The sequence below is a fragment of the Phaethon aethereus genome, assembly GCF_964289735.1.
Source record: "Phaethon aethereus genome assembly, chromosome: 18".
In the NCBI taxonomy this organism is placed as follows: Eukaryota; Metazoa; Chordata; class Aves; order Phaethontiformes; family Phaethontidae; genus Phaethon; species Phaethon aethereus.
Genome location: NC_138594.1, coordinates 10,932,934 through 10,952,661, shown reverse-complemented (window position 1 = coordinate 10,952,661; position 19,728 = coordinate 10,932,934). Strand labels below are relative to the sequence as shown.

At 39.5% G+C, this 19,728-nt stretch overlaps 1 protein-coding gene across 1 annotated transcript; it reads right to left on the bottom strand.

Moving 5' to 3' along the window:
- Positions 1–1,278: 1,278 nt before the first annotated feature.
- On the bottom strand, positions 1,279–7,994 carry APOH (apolipoprotein H; the record flags this gene model as incomplete). The annotated part of the gene is made up of 8 exons (XM_082008154.1): positions 1,279–1,349; positions 2,193–2,390; positions 2,889–3,068; positions 3,659–3,847; positions 4,429–4,505; positions 5,906–6,002; positions 6,606–6,782; positions 7,931–7,994. The coding sequence occupies 8 exons, from the start codon at positions 7,992–7,994 to the stop codon at positions 1,279–1,281; spliced, it is 1,053 nt and encodes a 350-aa protein (XP_081864280.1).
- Positions 7,995–19,728: the final 11,734 nt, after the last annotated feature.

Below are 19,728 nucleotides of genomic sequence, written 5' to 3'. Positions count from 1 at the left end.
TGAGTACTAAGTACTAAATACTTAATAATAGCAGCCTCAATCTCTCCTTAAAAACAGGAAGTATAAGAACAATTTATATCAGTCATACTATTAAAATATTCATGTGCAGCCTTCAAAAAAAAAAGATAATGAGAGTATGTTCAAAGTTTTTTAATGGTAGCTGTAGCATCTTACAATTAGTTTGATCTTAATGTTAAATGGTCTTTTAAAAAAGTTCAACAGTAGCTTGCTTACTGTGTAGCTTACTTCTGCTTTTAATCACAGAAAAAGCTTTTATTTTTCAGATGGAGCCACATATGACTCATGACAATTTATGATAAGTGTACAACAAATACTTCTCTATCACTTCTTAGTATGTTGAAACTATAACTATTTTGTCTGAATGGAAATACAGACATAAGCACAAAACTTGCCAGAGTGGACCATACCAGTGAACTACCTCTATAATAAATCAAATTAAAAATACAATTTACTTTGAAGCCACTTAATGACCAGAAATCATTACTGTTGTTCAATGGTGTACACTTTCTCTTTTTAAAAAAAGGAATCAGTTACATTGCGTAATATTGAAACAGTGGTAAAAATTAACTGTTGTTTAAAACAACAGTTTCAGGTGAAGTTAGAATCTCAAAATCATAAATAGTCTTACTAACTTCAGCAAATTTTTTAGAAGTGTGGAAGAAACCTTTATCTGATGCTATTCACATTTAACCCATGGTTGGATACTTGGCTTCTACACTTACTTGTAAATCTCAGTCTTTCTACTTGTGCACATTCTGGAAAATCCTAGGCTGATGACCCTATATCTATAATTAAAGGTCCACTCCCTATCACAGGGGAGTGGTAATGGAATGAGAACCCAGCTAATTACTAATGATGAAGGTCTTTCTGTATAGATCAACTAGGAGTGACAGGGTTTGATTGATGATTAGGTAATATTAAATAAAACACACTACTGGCTGAAAATTGCTTTATTGTAAAGGGACTGCTATTGAGAAATTTACAATTGCATAGATGTTGGAAGTATGGAAAGAGAAGTAGTACTGCAGGGATTTTGAAGAAGGCAGAGAAAACAATGAAATTTAAGGGCTAAAATAATGTGTCATAGCTCGTGAAAGAGGCTGCTAGGGATGGTGGTAGGGAAAACAGCTGAGACTGCATTCTTAGAGAGTCTGGAGTTCGCTTGGAAATTTACACTCACGGGACCTAAGTTTTCCTCTCACATATAATGTTTTTTCTCGGTAAGGCAGCGATTTAGTACCATATTACTTTTGTTATTCACGCTTGTTCTTCGCATCGTTTCATGTCTGATGGGTCCTTCTTCACAAGAGTTGAAAAAAAGCCACGTTCTATTGAAAACAAGAAGTTAACATCTTGAGGTTAAATTCTTCAAACATTGATAGCTGAAAACATGTCTGATGGACCCTGCTGGGTGAGCAATCAATCTTTGTATCGTCATAAAACTTCTAGAAGAAATACACTATTTTAATTCTCTTTTAATGAAAGCTAAGCTACCTCCATCAGAAGCCAAGCCAAACCTGTTTTCGTCATGCATAGACTGTGTTTTTTCCTTCACTTACAAGTGAAAATAAAACTTGCAAGGAATAACAATAAAACAAATGCAAAGCATTTCCTCTTGGTAACAAACTTTGGTATTTAGTCTGTTTGTTTATTCTAAAAACCTGTGTGCCTGTGAGCCTGTTCCTCCAGCATCCATTCCTCACTACAGCTATCAGCTGCTTTTTAACACTCATGGTCCAAAGTCAGAACCAGTGTGTTACCAGTTAGCATAACGTGGGAATAATTCACCAGAATGGGAGTGAATACGTCAGGTTCTGAAGGCTGCAGCAGTCTTCAGGCTCTTTTCCCCTGTAGACAGCATTGATCCATGGATTCTTGAAATCCCAGAATATTTTACATGTGGTCCTTTGTTTGGGCTAGACCCTCTCTGAATAACACCTTCTAAGAACAGAACAGGGATTAAAGCAGGGCTCTGTCGTATCCAAGAAAGTCTGCTGTGCATTCCCTCCTTATCAGGCCATTTCTTCCTAAATACCCAATAACTTTAGTACAAGGCGGATGAATTAGCCAGTCAAATAGGGCTCGAGGATGAATTATGACATTGCCTCCTACACTAAAAGTACTTGTTGTTCCACTAAGAGAAGCTGTTCTGTGATTAGCCTAGCTCATACCTTTGAAACAGGCGGGGAGCGTAAGGTTGCCATCCTCACATTGAACAGCTACAGTATAGGCACAGGATTTTTCTTTATTCTTGCAGAAGAAGGATATAGTTTCACCATGTTGAATGCCTTCCTTAAGGTCATTCTGAACTCTTTTCTTCTCACCGTTGTATAATACTACAGCTTTCTTAACTGGTATTTTACACGGTCCTGTAGAATAATCCAGTTACAAGCAATACGTAAGGATAATTAGAACTCTACTTTGAAAAGTGAGTAGGTTAGATTCCATCAGAAATCTGTACAGGTGACATTTGGAAATGAAAAATAATGTGTCCCCCACATACACAGTCCTTCTGCTGGTATTACAATGCTGAAGAAATTCAGACCCCTAAGTATAGGGTCTAAAGTTTCCAGTCAAAATCCAGCCTCAGTAAAATGTCTAATTATATTAATAAGAAGAGGAGAGGAAATACTCAGACAAATAAAGTTACGTGGCTGATTACTGAAGTCAATTCAGATACATGATGTTGTACAATGTTCTGTGTTGGGAGTGGTCTTAGATTATCAGGGCCTTGAAATTATGATTTTGGTTTTCTTTTGAGGACAGCTCTTGCACAAAGGTGTAATAGCTCATTAACAATCAGAGCAGTGGTCTTTTAGGAAAATTCAATTTGATACGTGGTTTCTATACAGATAGCGTATGTATACCTTTACAGGCTGGCTTTGTGGACCAGTTTCCAGTGTTTTCACATCGGGAGTGCTTCGGTCCCTCCAGCACGTAGCTGGACTGGCAGCCGAAGCTGACGCTTTCATTATAGTGATACGTTCTACGAACAGCAAACTCTATGAATCCATTTTCTATTCCTGTTGGAGTGGGGCATGTGACAACTGCGGTACAAAAACAAAAGCAAAGCTTTTATCAATGTTGCGGTTCCAAAAGACACACTGTATACTTCAAAAAATGCATAAAACTTTCATGGTGGTTCATTCCAACCTCTTGCACGGGAAAGCATAGCCAGAGGAAAGATGGTATATACAAAAAAGTTACTTCTTTTAAATACACATCTATTGCAATCTGTAGTTATATCCAAAAACTACTGAAATGTGGCATAGTTTCACTGAAACCAGTGAAGTACTTAGGGCTAAGGGTAAGGTTCTCTATTTCTTAGATTAATCGTAGCACTTAGTAGAATAAAACGTTCGCTGCGCTCTGGAGGCCAGGCTGATTCCCCACCGTGAACTAGACTTAGCAGGCCTTGTTTATATAACCTTTACACCTGCAGCAAATATTTTGTCAATCCCACGTTGCTTGCAATCTTGTTAGCGATCGCCTTGCATTCACAAGTCTGACTTTCAGAATAATTCTACTGTATGTTTGCAATACCAATTGTAAAAAAAAATTATTAAAGTTGTTTATATAGTTTTATATATACAAATCTAGGGAATATTTTAGGTGTTGATAAAAGTGAGTTACTTACCCTTACACTCTGGAATGCTGCTCCAGTTCCCGTTGGCCATGCAGGTAGCTGTCTCATTCCCAATAAGCGCGAGAGGAGGTACACATTCAAAAGTAATTGTGTCCAGGAAATTAGAAATATTCCCCGGTTTTAAGCGACGGTAAGAAAGGACTCCAAATTCAGGAAGCGAGGGAGGTGCACACGTCACCGCTAGGAAAACATTCATAGAAATTAAAGCTTAAAGATCAGATTATTACTAGAATCACAGGAGCAACATGCTTATAACCAAATTAACCCACACCGCCCTTTACTGAAGCATAGCTAAGAAAACAAAAAGTTCAGGTTAAAAGTCTCAGGAGCCTTAGAGTATGTAATTCATGATTTTTGCTATATTTTTCAAACAACATTATGCAGTATATTGCTTTTTCAGTGTGTGTGTTTATGCAGGACAGATTACAGCAAAAGCACATATAACAGTTGCAAAGGCATGACAATATCCTCTTTTTATACACAGGGAGAATGAATTTGAGTGGATAAGCATCTTACCTTTAGCTGTAAATAGCATCCCTGATCCTGGCCTTTTGTACAGACCTTTAAACTATTTCTCTAAAACTAGAATCCACACATCTAAAACCAAACATATAGGGTTCTTCTTGATTTTTCCTAACCATTTTTTGCACACCACTATAGGAGGCCTTTGAATAAGAGTATATGTAATTCTGAGCAATATAAAGGAATCTTTCTGTGATAAGAATAAGGGTAGGGTAATTCTTCACTGTTTAAACACGTACGTTGACACTGTGGAAAAGTTCCACTCCACTTTCCATCTGCCATGCATTGGCTTGTTCTTGTCCCAACAAGGCTGTAACTGAAAACAGAAGGACCTGTTTATCAGAAAGCTTAATGAACATGGAGAAGACTCAAGTTGCTCTTTGCAAGAAAGATTACCGTTTCTCATAAACAGACTTACAAGCCCAGTTCTAAAAATCCTTCTCTAGTTCTAGCACTTATGGACCTCAAAGGAAGTTTAGATTCAAATAGGAAAAACTGTTAGTATTCAAGTATTGCAAGTATCCAGGCTTGATACAACAAGATGTTTTTCTATTTCAATTGTATATTCTATCAGGTATTAATTTCTCCTAGTGAGTAATACTGTGGATATATGTAAGTAGCAAGCCTTGATCTGTGATTGCTAATGTAAATGTTATGGTTTCTTGGGAGGGGTTCCTAGCTAATTATGGCAATTAGGATCAAACTATTGCAAAGAACTCAGCACTCTTTAGAACTAAAGTAACTGAGGTGCATTATTTTATTTTAATGCCAGATAGCCCAATTTAAATTCTATATGACCTCTAAATGCTTCTCTCCCATCCTCTGTACTTATATTACTAGCACTTACTCTGAGTTTTAAAGAAATGTTCATTGTGTATCTATCATTTCAATATCACATCACTGAAAAGCAGTAAATTATAATTAGCAAAATTAAATCAAGTCCCATTGCTACATTCGATGTCATAGTTGAGTTTGTTTATTCCTTATCTTGCCCTTGTCATAGTTGAGTTTATTTATTCCTTATCTTGCCCCTGTTTTGCAGAAGGAGGTAGCTGAGACTGTTGACACTCTTCAGTGAATGCTAGCCTGTGTCTCACCTATGACCTTCCCAGGTGAGCACTGTTTATTAATTAATTACCCAAATAGAATGAACTGTATGCTACTATCAATTATTTCCCTGTATTTACTGTAACTATTTTTCTTTAAATGCATCCTCATTTCTAGAACTGGCAAGTAGTGTTGAGTAAAAGTGCATTTGCTGCAGGGACCAAATTAGGATTAACCTCATGTTTTCATTTACTGAGCTTGGAAAGGCATAGGAACAAAATTTTCAGTCTCCGGAGCCTAACAGCATAACAACTTAGATGGAGATTATCTTCTCTCTGCTGTAGGATTTCATCTCATGATGCAATAAGAGGATTTAAAAAGCAGGGGAAAGCAGTCCAGAATAAATCTTTGCATAAAATCTCTGCTGTTTTGATGGTTTCCATATCTGTAAGTCATTGCTTTGGAGTAGCAAAGCCCCACGATGTTATAGCCAAGACTGAACAGAGGAGGATTACCAGATATGCAATTTTTTTTTTTAGTTTCTGAAGCGGAGGTGGGCTTTTATGCACCGTTTTCTAAGTTCCCTGGCTTGCAATACTGCAGCAGGTGGTACCAGAATGTAATATTGTGGTTTAGGTTATTTAACAGCATGAGGAAGGGAACGCTTACCCTGGTTCACATGAAAAACTTATAGAACTCTGATAGTGGAGGTCTATAAAATCAATTTTTCCATGCTGCAAGGGTCCAGGACTGGGACATCTCTTTGCTGTTAATTAAAGATAAAAAAAGGATGATATATCATGCGGCATGAAGCTAGGATAATGGAAACGAGTTGATCTTAAAGGGGTCCTGGTGTCTTCCGCGTTTCTCCGCTCCTGTGTCCTACATTTCATAAGCCTAGCTATTCTACATTTCTATCAAAATATAGTAGTTTCAGAGTTTTTGTGATTAAATAATTTTTAACACTTGGTTGTCTGAGGAAAATGACTTCTATGCAATGAAATGATAAAAAAGAGCAAAGAGGGATACAATAGTGCAGGTGTTATCGAGCAGTACGCGTCATTAGAGTATCAGCACTGCTGGGCTGAGTCGGATTAAGGTTCAGCTCGTCTGGGTCCAACCTCCATCACCATCTGGGAGCAGAGAGACATGTATGGGAAGATCCTTCTCCTGTTACTTGTCCCTCTTCTCCCCCATGCCCAGCTGCCTTCCAACAAGTAAGGAAAGAACAATTGGAAAACAGAAGTAGATCAGTTTAAATATACCAGATTAATCACGTGGACTACAAAATATCCTTTTTGGGCCAGTGCGTGGCGTGTCAGCGAGATGATGTAAAATCTAGGAGCAGGATTTACCTTGTTTTACTTACGTAGGCATAGCAGGGTATTGAGAGGCCATTTGCCAGTCGGGAGGCAGGTGTACTTCCTTTGGCCGTTATTGGGGATGAATCCAGGCCTACAGGTATATTCAACTTCCTCACCCACTTCATACACGCTTTTATTTACATCAATGGTGGCAAAGAGCACTTCTGGTGGCCTGGGACAGACTGGAGGAAAGGAGACGTTTTACAAGAAATTGGTCAGAAAGCTGGAGTTGTTCTTATTTCTTAACTGGAAGCACAGGTTTCTGTATTGTCGTCGGCTATAGTGTGTTCCTGCACTGAGCTACATGGTCCTTCTGTAATCTATAGGCACATAACTTACTGAGGCAGCTGATGGCTGCTGTAAGTATTAGCCAGAAAAAAATGCATTCTTCCGCTTCTCCTCGACAGCTCTGTCAGTGGCCCCAGTTAGATTTTGTGACACTTATTTTTAATAAAATTTCCTTTTGCTTCAAAATGGATTTATGAAGGTATTCTGCAAAGTGAGTCAATTATGGTATATTATCTTGGACAAAAGAGGGTGAGAGGGACTTAGAAGCAAAGTAATGCATTTCATTTTTAATCTTAACTAGTTTGGTGGGGTCAGCCTGAAATTAGATTTTTTTAAATTTTTTTTTTTAGAATTAAATTTCTTTTTCTCTGGTTTCCCCAATTTTTCTGTTCAGTGGGGCAAACACTCTGTTACATTAGACAATTCTGATTCCAAAACAGCTTTAACATGTTGACAGCGTGAACAACTCGTCACCCAGAGAGTGAGAACAGGAGGGGAGCAGCGAGGGAGGGATGGAGGGTGCAGACTGTGCTTCTGCAAAGCACATGGAGAGAGGCTCCCGCTGAGATTGTGGGGAGAGAACAGCGGAACACAAAGCTTGTGCTGTGGAAGCGCATAGCAAACAGGGGAAGAGAGTAACTGAAACCGTGCCCAGAGCCCTTGGCATGGGGGAAAGAGGAGAAAGAGCAAGGCAGGAGCCGTGCCAGGCAGCCCCTGCCGCAGAGGGGAAAGCGCAGTGAGCAGGGAGCTGGGCAGAGGGATGGAGCGATGCCCCGGCGTGCAGGCAACCCGGTTCCCACAACTTCTGTCAATATTTCTTCAGTTTTCCTCCATTTTATACTTCTGTATACAGCAGTTCACCTCACCGTAGGAAGGCAGAGGAAGGAACGAAAGGGAAAAAGAGAGGAAATAGATGAGAAAATTCCCCTTCAAAACACTTGACCAGAATTATCCGAAGGCTTTAAAGTCCTGTTTTTTTCTCCAGCTTCCCTCATTCACGCATCAGGATAGTATTGGCAGTTAGAAAGTGGAAGATGCTTACCTTTTGCCGCAAGAGCACAGTGGCTCAGAGCAACTACACACACAAACAGTGCCAGGGAGGACATTGCTGCCAGTCCACAAGCCCAAATGACCCTCCGTCCAGTGTTTCTTCTCTTGAAAATAACGGCATCCACAAAAGGATGGTTACATATTAACTCTCTGTATTTATTCCCATCCTAGTAAACAGAAGATAAAAAGTTCTTTGTGTTGCTTGTAATAAAGGATGAAACAACCATCACATGTTGCATTCGTACATAATGCAGGAATTCAAATACCGATCTCTGCTGAAAGCATCTCCTCTCTGGTTGTTTCTGCAGAGCATCTCCTGTTGGGACCGATGTTTTTGAGAAAGCAATATTATGTTCTCAGCATCTTTAGAGGATGAGGATGTTTGGAATACGATATTGGGTCAAATAATAGAACTGTCACTAAGAAGCTTTTGTTCATCACTTGAGTGTGTACATTTCTATGTACCAAAGAGTCCTGAGAGTTATAACAAAATCTTTTTAAGGCAAAATGATTGGTGTTGGAGTGACATTGGTTTTGACATATGCCTCCAGTTATGATACCAACTTCATGCCAGTTTACACTAGGTGATGATCTGGCCTAAAATCCAGGCTTCAGGGGCCTGTTTGATCAGATTCCTGTCGTCAATGAGCGTCTTCCAATTAACAGATAACTAAAAGCAGCAGAGACAGAGCTCACAATGCCAGCGCTGCAGGAAAAGTGAAATAATGATTCTGGACTGTGCTTATTTGTGACAAGGGGGTCAAAATGAAATAATATTTTTAGGTGGTATAAAAACTTGTTTTGGTGCTGTGATTTGCGGTCATCAAGTCAAAACTCCACAGATATCAGGTGAGGTTCTGATCACTGCATTTCTCCTAATTTAGCAGAGTTTAACTGCAGGAGCATCTGAAGTGCAACCAAAATAACATTTGTGTAATCATTGTTCCACAGTTTGGTGTTTCTAATCTAAGTATCCTCCTTCCCTGCTGACTCACAGCCCGTGAGGGGGAGTGAGGGACATTTGAAGCTCTAACGAGAAGCTAGGTTATGTCAAACTCTTACTGCTGTGATCTTAAATAGTTTGTTTATTTTTGTTTTATAAAGTTTTTCTGGTTTGCATTTAAAACACAAATTTTAGCCACAACATTAAACAATTAGGAACATGCTATTCTTCTCCGAAAGAAAATGCTGTGAATGTACCGCTCAAAATATTTACAAAATACACAGTGCCAAAGGGCAAAGTACCACTGCTAAATCAACAGAAAAAAATTGACTTCTTTTTCTGTATTTATATCTGATTATTTTTCCATTTGTCACAGCTTGCTTCTTCCTCTTCTCTTTCTCTACAAAATTTCACCAGTATCTTTTCCCTTCCCAACATGCTGCAATGCTGTAATGAACTTTCTTGTCTCTGGTTTAAATCCTTCCTTAGATCTGCCTGCTATTTTGATTACAGTCTTTTCTGTGTAAAATAGCACAGGAGTAGAGGGGCACAATTTTATCTGTTTCACTGTTGACCGTATGAGCATTTCTCACTGTGCTCAGCAGATGGCAGAATGTACTCTGCCATATACCATACAGCAATCAACATGAAATGAGGCGTTTTCTATACTACCTGAAAAAAATTGGCTTAAATTATGTGCACATTAATTTTTCCATAGATTTTGTGCATGATAACTTTACTGCTTTTAAAAATGAAAGTAAAACTGAATAATTACATGTAAAACTGAAAGAGGAATGAATATTTAAGTGTTTCAAACAACTGCCTAATAACTGCCAATATTGTGATTCTTTTTGAAAACGCATTTCTCTGCAATCAGAAGCATTAGAATGTATGTTACAAGTAACTGTGTCTTTTCCAGTAACGGGAGAAGATGCGATTATTATTGTATGGATTCACCTTGGCAGAGCACGAGCAAACCAACCTAGTTCTTTCTGTACTTGGTGATAGTATGCAATTATATATATCATCTGCTTTTCCATCAAATCCAACCCACTCCTTTAGCACATGTGCTATTTATTATCATAGCTCCTATAGACCCAGTCATGAAGCAGAACTTTGTTTCATTAGTGACCGTGTAAATACAGAGCAGACTGCTGGTCTCTACCACAAATAGTATTACATTTGAAGGAAAGAAATGGTAGCTGCAAGTGGAGAAAGTAGCGCAAGAACACCCTGAGATGGTGTTGGCCAGCATGATACACAGGGTATCAGGATCACAGCAGTTTAATTGTTACCCGGTTTTGTGCTAGCATAACATAAAAGGAGAATATGCAGGAGGGATATGAACAAACTGGCTTTGCAGAAGCCTAGATAAAAATATGAAGGGCAGCATAGCAGAGATCAGGGGTGCGTGTTTGAAAAGGTAGTAGTTAAATGATGGAGACTGGCATCACTGGCTGAACAGAGTGGTTTCAGTAAGAGAGAGGAGGAGGATAAGCCAGCAAAGGCCTTAAAAGTGAAGGTAAATATGTCATATGGAAGAGAAGGAGGAAAAAAATAGTAGAGGGGTGCTAAAAGGAAAACGATGATGAAAAACACCTATGGAGCAGCATTCTTTACTGACACCAGGGGTCAGCTGGAGCTGTCATGACAATAGGAAAAGACATTGTAATAATCGGGACACAAGATAATAAGAAGGTAGGCCAAGACTTTCAGACAGGAATTGGTCTCTCCTAGAGATAAAATGCAGAAAGTTTGCAAGAACTGGAGAGACTGAAGGTCAGTGTGAGGTAACAGTTCCCCCAGCTAATGAGCCAGACCTTATGTCCTTCCTCTATTCTGTCTGTCTGCTTCTCTAGTTGATACTGTAATTTTCCCAGTATTGTAGGATATGTTACACTTCTGATCCTGCCACAGACTTCCTGGCAGTCTGTCCTTCTGGGCAATGAGTGTTGGGTCTGCGTTACCCACCATTCCCAAGATTTTTGTGACTGTTCTTCAACCAGAAAATGCATGACACAACCAGTTCAAAATGCAGATGTTTCTCAAATCAACAGGAATGTATTGATTAGGGAGACTGAGGTAGAATATTAAAGAGAAGCTGGAATGCAGTCCTCCCTTAGGTGCCAGCACCTGCCTGCTGAGGCACTCCTCTCTGGCATGAAAGCTGGGACTGTATTTGGACCAACAATCTCATCCTTTTCCTGCAAGGGTGAGATATTCAGATTCCAGCTTCCTTCACGCTGGACCTTCTGTTTCACATGCCAGTGGCTGGGTTTTCACGTGCACACCCGTTCCCTCTCCGGAGTATGAAGAGGTGGTGGTCGGATGGCCAACGGATGTATCCTGCTCTGCAGGAGCAGATGTCAAGTCATGGGTCCAATCATGGCCCTTCATGTTGCCAAGATAGTTCTATTAATATTTGCTCAAAATTCATTTATGGACTGCACAAACATTTTTATCACCTCTACTCAATACATCCAATATTGAAGTGAGTGCTCCATTGCACTGAAGAGATAAGAAATAAAAACTAAGAAGGCAAACTGAGTCATTTTTAGCCTTAAAGAAAAATAATCGCATTCAGTTCTGGAAAAGTTGCAGCTCTTCCTACTTCCTAAATATTAGTTGTGATTCACACCTAATGTAGAACTGCATAGACAATTCAGATGTATACATTCATTATTAGCAAAATATTTAGCCAGCCAGAAGCCAGGGTCCATTTGCAGTGAATTATTTTCCAGTGAAAGTTTGTGTTTAATATGCTTGGAGGTACTGAAAGTAAGCACACAGTAACTGTTACTGACCTGGAAGAATGTCTCAGTGATATAAAAAGTAAAGTGTCTATACAGTTCTTAAAAAGATTATTTTTACTTAGTATTATATTTTAGGGGTAAACTGCAGCCCTAGTTACCTGATAACCTGGTGTTCCACAATATTTTTTCTGAAGTTGGTGAAATAATTATCATTTTAGTCCCAGACCTTAAATCGCTTTAAGCACCCCCCAGTTTACTGGATGTGTAGTATTAAAAGACCCCATCCTGTATTAATCTGAGATGCCAGAGGGCTGGCACTAGCAAATTTTCCAGGCGATAGCAGGCATATATTCCCTCGCAGAGGCATGAAGGTGTTCTAGTTTTCATACACATTAAACTCGCAGTGTACAAAACCAGAGCACGTTGTAAAGCTACTTCCTCCTCTCCGCCTTCTCGTTTCCTGCACAGAAAATGCGGAGAATCTCTCTCACAGTTCTGCTGCGACCCAAATATTGTGAAACAGTCTGTTCCTCCGATAAACTCATCATAACTCTGTCTAAAAAATCCTGCCTTATATTTCTCTACCAGGAATGTTAAATGATGAAGCCTTGGGGGCAAATTATTCTCTATGAGAGTTTGAATCTGCAGGGAACAGACCTGCAAGGGACAATTTCTCAGGTGTCAACATAGAAGCACAGTACGGAGCCACAGACCTTCTCACCCTTTCTTGCCTTGTCCCACCTTTTTGCCTTTTCCATCAGGGCAGGTGTAGAGATGCAGAGCTGCACCCAAAGCAGCAGCCAGCCAGCCAGCCGTCCTAACGGAGAGGCCAGGACAGAGAGGGTGCTCTCCAGCATCAGGCCAAACTGTTCCTCTTCTCCCATCAAGCTTGAAAGAAAGTTTTTCAAGTTTCCCTTCATCATTATTGTTCCGCTTTATATTAAGCCAGATGCCACAGATTTCCCCGAGAGCAGCATCTGGCCTTGTTTGGTTTTTTTATTTTCATAATATATATTGCCCCAGGTTGTCATCTTGTTTACAAGCTGGAGAGAGTTCAGGCCTGGTCAGGATCTTACGCGGGCTCTCCAAGGGAAGCACAGTGCTGCCGGAAGGCACTTCACAGTCTCGGTACATCAAAAATGTCGTTAGCGTTTTACCACTTTGTGATCCAGCGGAGCAATCCTTGCTAGTTTTCATCCTAGCATGACTCCGTCCCTCCCGATAAAGGACTTCTCTGGGTAGACGAGAACACTCTTAAATTGCCGGTGCCTCCCTTGGCACATTGCCATAAGGCTCTCAGAAAGCCCAGCTAACATCAGATTTATTTACTGCCATTCTTTGGTTTTCCCAAATGACGGATAAGAGAATCAGTAATCAAGAAGCTGTTTGGTATATTCATCCACATTAAAAACTTAATTGAAAAGTGCGTGTGTCTACAAGCAGTCTAGAATTGATGCCCTGTGGCTGCGTCCGAGGCGTCCATTGGTATCACATAACAAATCGACAGCGTCAGTCTAGATATGTCCCATGATCTCTATTAACCCATGGATATAATCTCTTAAATTTTCCCTGGGCAGCCGTCCAGAGTGTTCCAGATGAATACATCTGCCTTGGTGATTCAGCTCCTGCACGGGGCAACCAGAAGTGGGTACAGACCTCCTGTACGGTCTAAACCAAAACCTTCACAAGCCAGCCCGGCTCTTGTCATTGGCTTCATTTGGGGATTTTTTAAATGGGATTTTATCAATGTTTCTATATGTGATTTTGAATAAATTGATAAACAATTAACAAAATTACAAGATTAGGAATTTCTCCCAAACTTGTCTTAATCAACACAAATAGCTGACTATAATTTTTCCTCATATATATTTAATCTGATATTCTTAGCGAACATACTCCAAAAGGGGGAATTCCTAACTTCACTGTTGATTGACAAGTCTTAAAAAGCTAAAAATGTAGTCTTGGAACGGAAAATTTCACGAGATGCTGGATCCAGAGGGAAGGCCATTGACTTTTACAAGCTGATTTTTAAGATCATTCTTGAATATTTAAACGTAAGTGGATGAGTTTAGGGTAATGCGATAGGAAAGATTAGTTTGTCTCGAGTGAGACGTTTTGCTAGAAAGATCATGCTACTCTTGAAGCTTCCTCGTACACCTCTGTCAATGCAGCCTGTGTCTGATGCTCGCTCATGACATCGCATTATTCTGTGTCTGGATCCTGTTAACAGACTTCTATTGTACCCCGAATTATGGTACTTTCATAGTGTGGACCATTAGAGAGTAGGAAGATATCAATAAACTAATTTCACTTTGTGACAGCCTCTAATCTCCAGCAATAAATCCAGGATGATGCCCTTCTAAGAGGAAGCAGATTTTGAAGGGGCCAGTATCAATAACTGGAATCAGATTTTCAGAAGGGCTCAAATTCCATTTAGACAACTAAATGAAGGCCATGCTTTTAAAAGTGCTCACTTTATTAACAGAAATTTTTGGTGTATTGGGTTCTTTGGAAAATGTAGCTACCTCCTTTGGTTTCCAGAAGGCCACTCAGCTGCTTTGACATCTCCACATGTGTATATCTCTAAAAATTTTGATTCGAGCGTTGTAATCTGCATCATCATCTACCCAGGTTTTTCTTGGAGTTTTGCATTTATTTTGTAACGTTATATAAAAATAACAAAAATAAATACCAGAGGTCAATTTTCCTTTATTCATTGCACATGGAGATTTCTCATTGCACAGGGAGACACAAAGATGCTGCCAGTATTTTGGCAACAGAATGAAGTAATATTGCAATCATTCCAACATTGCTGGAACTGATATCAGTGGCATTTTCATAAATTCAAGTTTTGAAAAGAGAAGTTGTCCAGATGTTTTGAAAAGAATAGATCATGAGCATTCTACAAAGTGCAAAATATTTACGGTACCAGTTGAAAATTCACAGAAAGCACATGTATGCTCGCTACACATTTTCTTTCATTTTTTGTTGTATTTCTAGAAAAAGAAATCTCATTTTTCTCCCTCATGTCACCTAATCATGTGGTCATTAATGAGAGGGTCATTGTTTGTCCATGGACATCAGAGTATAGTCAAGTTGAATCATATTAGTCCACTGTACAATTTGGCTTCACCACTGCTCCAAACCTCTGTGAAGCAAGTTGCGCAGCTCTTATCTCACAGGCATGACATAATACATCTGGAACAAAATCCATTGGCACTTGCATATGGGACGCCCTGGGTTTTTTTCCTTAGCAGCATTGTGGGTGAGATGTCTGATTTTTTAAAATCATGTTTTCTGGAACAAAGCTATTTTAAAATGTAATTCAGGTTGAAAGAGAATCTGTAGTATTTTATTTATGTACAAATAGCTATTTTTGGCTATTAAGGTCACCATAACTTGTGAAGCTGAACGGTAGCATGAGACTTACTTAGCGCAAGCTAAGGAGATGTTCCCTTGTTATGATATGTATTAGTCTGCTAATCTTTTCAGTCTTTAATCCACAATACTGGATTAAACAACCAAAAATAGTCTCTACTGTCATTAAAGGACAGTTTCTGGGTTTTTCTGGAAAATGAAAATTCCAGTAGGGAGTTGAATGAATGTTAAATGCTAACAAACAGCATCCTTCCTCGTGTACATCTCTGTGGCAGAGAGGTTTTCCACACTTCATTTTTCAGTTAACTGTAACTTTGAGGTTTTGAAATTAGTGTCAGCTTGTTTCGTGCGTCAGTGTTTTCTCTTTTGGGTTCTTCTGAATTAAACAAACATTTTAAAGCAGTGTTTGTCCAGCCAAACTCTTGTCATTTCAATTAATAGTGTTTCCATAAGTGTAAACACTTGTGTAGAGCACAAACGGACGTGGTATAATTGGAAATCATACCACTGAAAATGGTATTCTGCTTTCCCTACATCGACATGTCATACTATAATGGTGGCACAGAAGAAGTGAATATCGCATATATTCCAGCTGATATGATAGTTTTCCTCTCACATTTATTCTCTGGAATAAACTAAATGCAACATGAAAATTACAATTTCTTGTAAATGTGATAAATGATATTCAGCTGTCAAAAAAAAAATCAGAAGTACGATATATATCTAATATCGATTTACCCCTCATCTTCACATGGCAAAATTCTACTCAGCTTATTCTTGCAAAATTATCATCCCTTTCAATAGAAGATTTGTGGGAAGATGGTAAATAAAATATACCACACCTTCCTGTTCACATTTAAATAGTGGGAAATTTCACTTTGACTTCAACGTCAGCGAGATGACATCACATGGCCCGTAGCCAGCATAAAGACACGGTAAGTATTCTCGTGATATATAGGAGCTATCTGATGCTGGACATACTGATATTCCGAAACGGATCTTCTCCAGCAATTAAGCAGTATAAAGTAATTTTCTCTTTGTACCCGCGTAGTGTCAGAGAAGCACAGTGGAGATGCCGAGAGACTATCGGGAAGAGGCTTCAGGACAATGCAGTGACTCTAACCTGTTTCTTGAGGGACATATTTTACTCTTCAAGGGATCGCATATAGACGTACCTACAGAGTTCCTTTTACCTGCAAACAGAAACCCTACATGTACAGCTTACCCTTTTAATGCAAAAAGACTGGAAAAAAAATTTTTTTGAGGGTAACTTTTTGTCAGCTGGCAGTGATACATTAAACATTTTTTCATTAATTAAAAAAGAAAATGAAGGCCATAGCAGTGGTGGTACTGGTTCAGGCAGGGCCCATCTCGAGTAGCTCGTCTCTGACAGCGACCACAGGTGGACACCTAAGCAGGAGTGAGAAAAGGGCAAGCAGATACGATACTTCCTCCTAAGAATCTCTCACTTTCTGAGCATTTTCCGTGTTTGGAATTTTCTGAGCCAGCTGTGGTCTGTGTTCAGTAACACCCAATGTTTTTCTCTCCCAGGCTTTCTCACTCCCCTGAGCCCATGCAAGCATCCTGCACCAGCGCTGGCTCTTGCGTTTGGTTCTTCTGGGCAAGGAATTCCAGGGGTCAGCTGTCCACTGCAAAACCCACCTACTTTGTTTCTTACAACCTGTGTGCCATGTTTCTCTAAATAAATAATAGAGGCTCTCTTGTTTAGTTGGTACAAGAGAGGTTTGTTCTTTTTTCCACAACGCTTGAGTGCTTTGTTTGTATTTCAAAGTCTGAGTCTTTCTGCCTTTTTTTGTGTGTACAGTTGAAGACTGAAAATTTGCCTACACAAGAGAATTGTTCTGATGTACTCAAAAGAATGTGAATTACTTTTTGGAAGATATATTCAAAATTTTCCAGAGTGATTGCTGGTGGGAACGACAAAATCTGCAAAACAACAATGATAGCAAATACTCCAGCTGAGGCAGAAATTTTTATTTATACATTCCAGAAAGAGACAAAACCCATGAAACATCCCAAAGGACCTCCATGTTTCAGCGTATAACAGCATCAAGCCCTGATCCAGCTCTACAACCAGGAGATGTTTTAGCATGCTCCTAGTACGCCTGAGATATGAGAAAAGAAAACAATGGGTTGTCACTCAGTATTCTGATGAGAACACTGATATAATAAAATGTATTTTACACTCAACATTCTGTACATCATCAGCCATTTATTTCCAATTCTGCAGAGAGCTGCTGTGAGGATAATGCACAGGCGGCTACAAGCTATCTGCATGAGGAATGCTTTTTGCACCACTTTCAAGGAAACTCAAGTTGAAATAGGGCATCATTTATGTGTCGCAAAGGGAAGTAGGATTTTGCTGATTAGGACTTATCAATGAACTGCAATTTCATCCCTGGAAAATGATTAATTATTATGATACACCATTTTTCCTCCAGAAATTTTCAGAAATAATTTTTCTGTGACATTTCATCTCTCATAGGAATTTTTTTCTGTACTTAGTCTTCGTTTTGACTGTGTTTTAATACGTATTCAAACTTTCACATTAGTACTAGCATGTGTAAACAAGCTTTCACATGGAATAATTTAATAATAAAATCTGTCTAATGACCCAGTGTTTCACAACCTGCAATATGAGTAACTTTGAGGGGGAGAAGGGCAGAGAAGAAAATTAGGGTAAATACAGAAAGACACAGGCAGAGTTGTGCAGACTGTAAACACACAGATGCAGAAAGACACAGAAAGATGCAGAAACCAGTGTTGACATGGAGAGATATGAAATATTTCTACCTCCTTCTCACCACTGGATAACAGACATACAAACACTCGCACAAATTGATTTGTTTCTCTTACAACAGCTGACATTTTTCTCATTTTTTGGAAACATCTAGGGTACACTGTTGCCAAAGTGTCTGGTAAGAACAATAAACAATTTTGTTGATGAATGTGTAGTGGACATTATTTCATAATATCGCATAATAGCTACCAGTCACAACATGACAAACCAGCTTGTGAAAGGGAGCTTCAAAACTAAACTCTGTAGGTGATTTCAAACAAAGAATGTGTTGCATGGAAAAAGAAGTCATCCTTCCTGAAAGGGATTTGGAAAATAGCTACTTGTTCTGATAACCCTAGAAAAGGAAGTGGTTGTAATTTGCTTTGAAACGTGAGCAGAAATTAGGTTGTGAACTTCCTTATAGGTCTCAAGCAGGAAGTGATTCCTGTTTGTTGAGTATTTCTTACAAGCAGGAAATAATAAAACAGAGCCACAATTGCCAAAGATGTTGAGGAAGGTGTTCTCCTCGGCTTCGTCTTTGAGTTGATCTGATGCAGCACCTGTAAATAGGGATAGAAGGATCCCGACACTTTTCCTTTTAGGAAGGAGACACTTTTTTAATTGGTTTTTGATCCAAAACCGATACAGGCAGTAGCCTGCTGATCCAGCAGATGAGTAAAAAAAAGAGGCATTTCACAGGCAGCAGAATGGCTCTAAGAATCCGCTTTCAAAATGAACACAGATGCTTGCACTTACAGACCTAGGGTCGTATTGATGCAAGTATAGAAAGGATTTGAGAAGTCGCCCTTGTTACAGCAATAATCAAATTCTTCAGAGAAAAACTCATAAACCATCCAATGAGAACTTCTGTCAGGGACGAACTCTCTTGGATATTATCCAAATATTCATACAGGAGTAAATTTGCTATCAGAAGGCCCTGTAAATGGCACTTCGGAGTCAGGAATTCTGGAGCTGCTGGCCAGGAGATTGGAAAAGCCAGTACTCTGATTTAATAACCATGTATATGCCTGAACACTGCTGACTCCTTGTCCAGATGGCCTGAATCAGAAACAAATTGCAAACACCACCCTAAGCAGAAGAGCAAGTCATGGGCTGCTGGTGGGAAGGGCACGCTCAGGAAGAGGCAGCAGATACCTCTCCTCCAGTAATTTGCAGAGGAAGGATGAGTTCCTGCATCTCCCACAGGACCTGAGTGCAGAGTAGGAAAAATGCGTGTCCAAGCAATTAAAAGCCTCCCAGCAAGAGGATGCTGGTGTTACAACAGCATATACCGAAAGTGTCTGGTGAATGGAACGTAGTATCCCCTCACAGTATCACGGTAAGAGTGTCCTGGTCACAGTGACAAATCTTGACATTTGACAGTGTATATATATACGTATACCTATACAAAAACGCGTTGTCTAAGTGGCATGTGTCCAGAGCACAGTAGTAAGGGGAGCTGTGTACAGTAAGGAGAAGGCTGGGTTACAATGGTTTACCTAGTTGTCTGAGGATTGCTCATAATATTACATATAATAACGTAATAGATTTTTTTCTCTTGCCTAATGTGTGTAATCACAACATACAAATAATTATTCGGTTTGAGATAAAATGATTGCTTTACAGAGACGGAGTAAAGTGATCCTAATGTGATCTCGTGGTGCCACGGCTGGTATGGCTTGGCTCTTCCCTGGCGCCTAACAAAGCCATCGGCAGGTGCTGGAACCGAGAGCCCGGGGCACTTGCTGATGTTTCGGTCAATGAATCTTGACCGGAGTCACTCTCAGGAAAGAAACTGGAATCCAAAATGATTCAGCAGGTTTGTGAGATTTTAAGAAACAACCAAACATCCAGACTGCCCCAAATCTGAAGCAATGAGAGTTGCATCTGATTCAGTCCCGTTCTCCAGTTTCGGT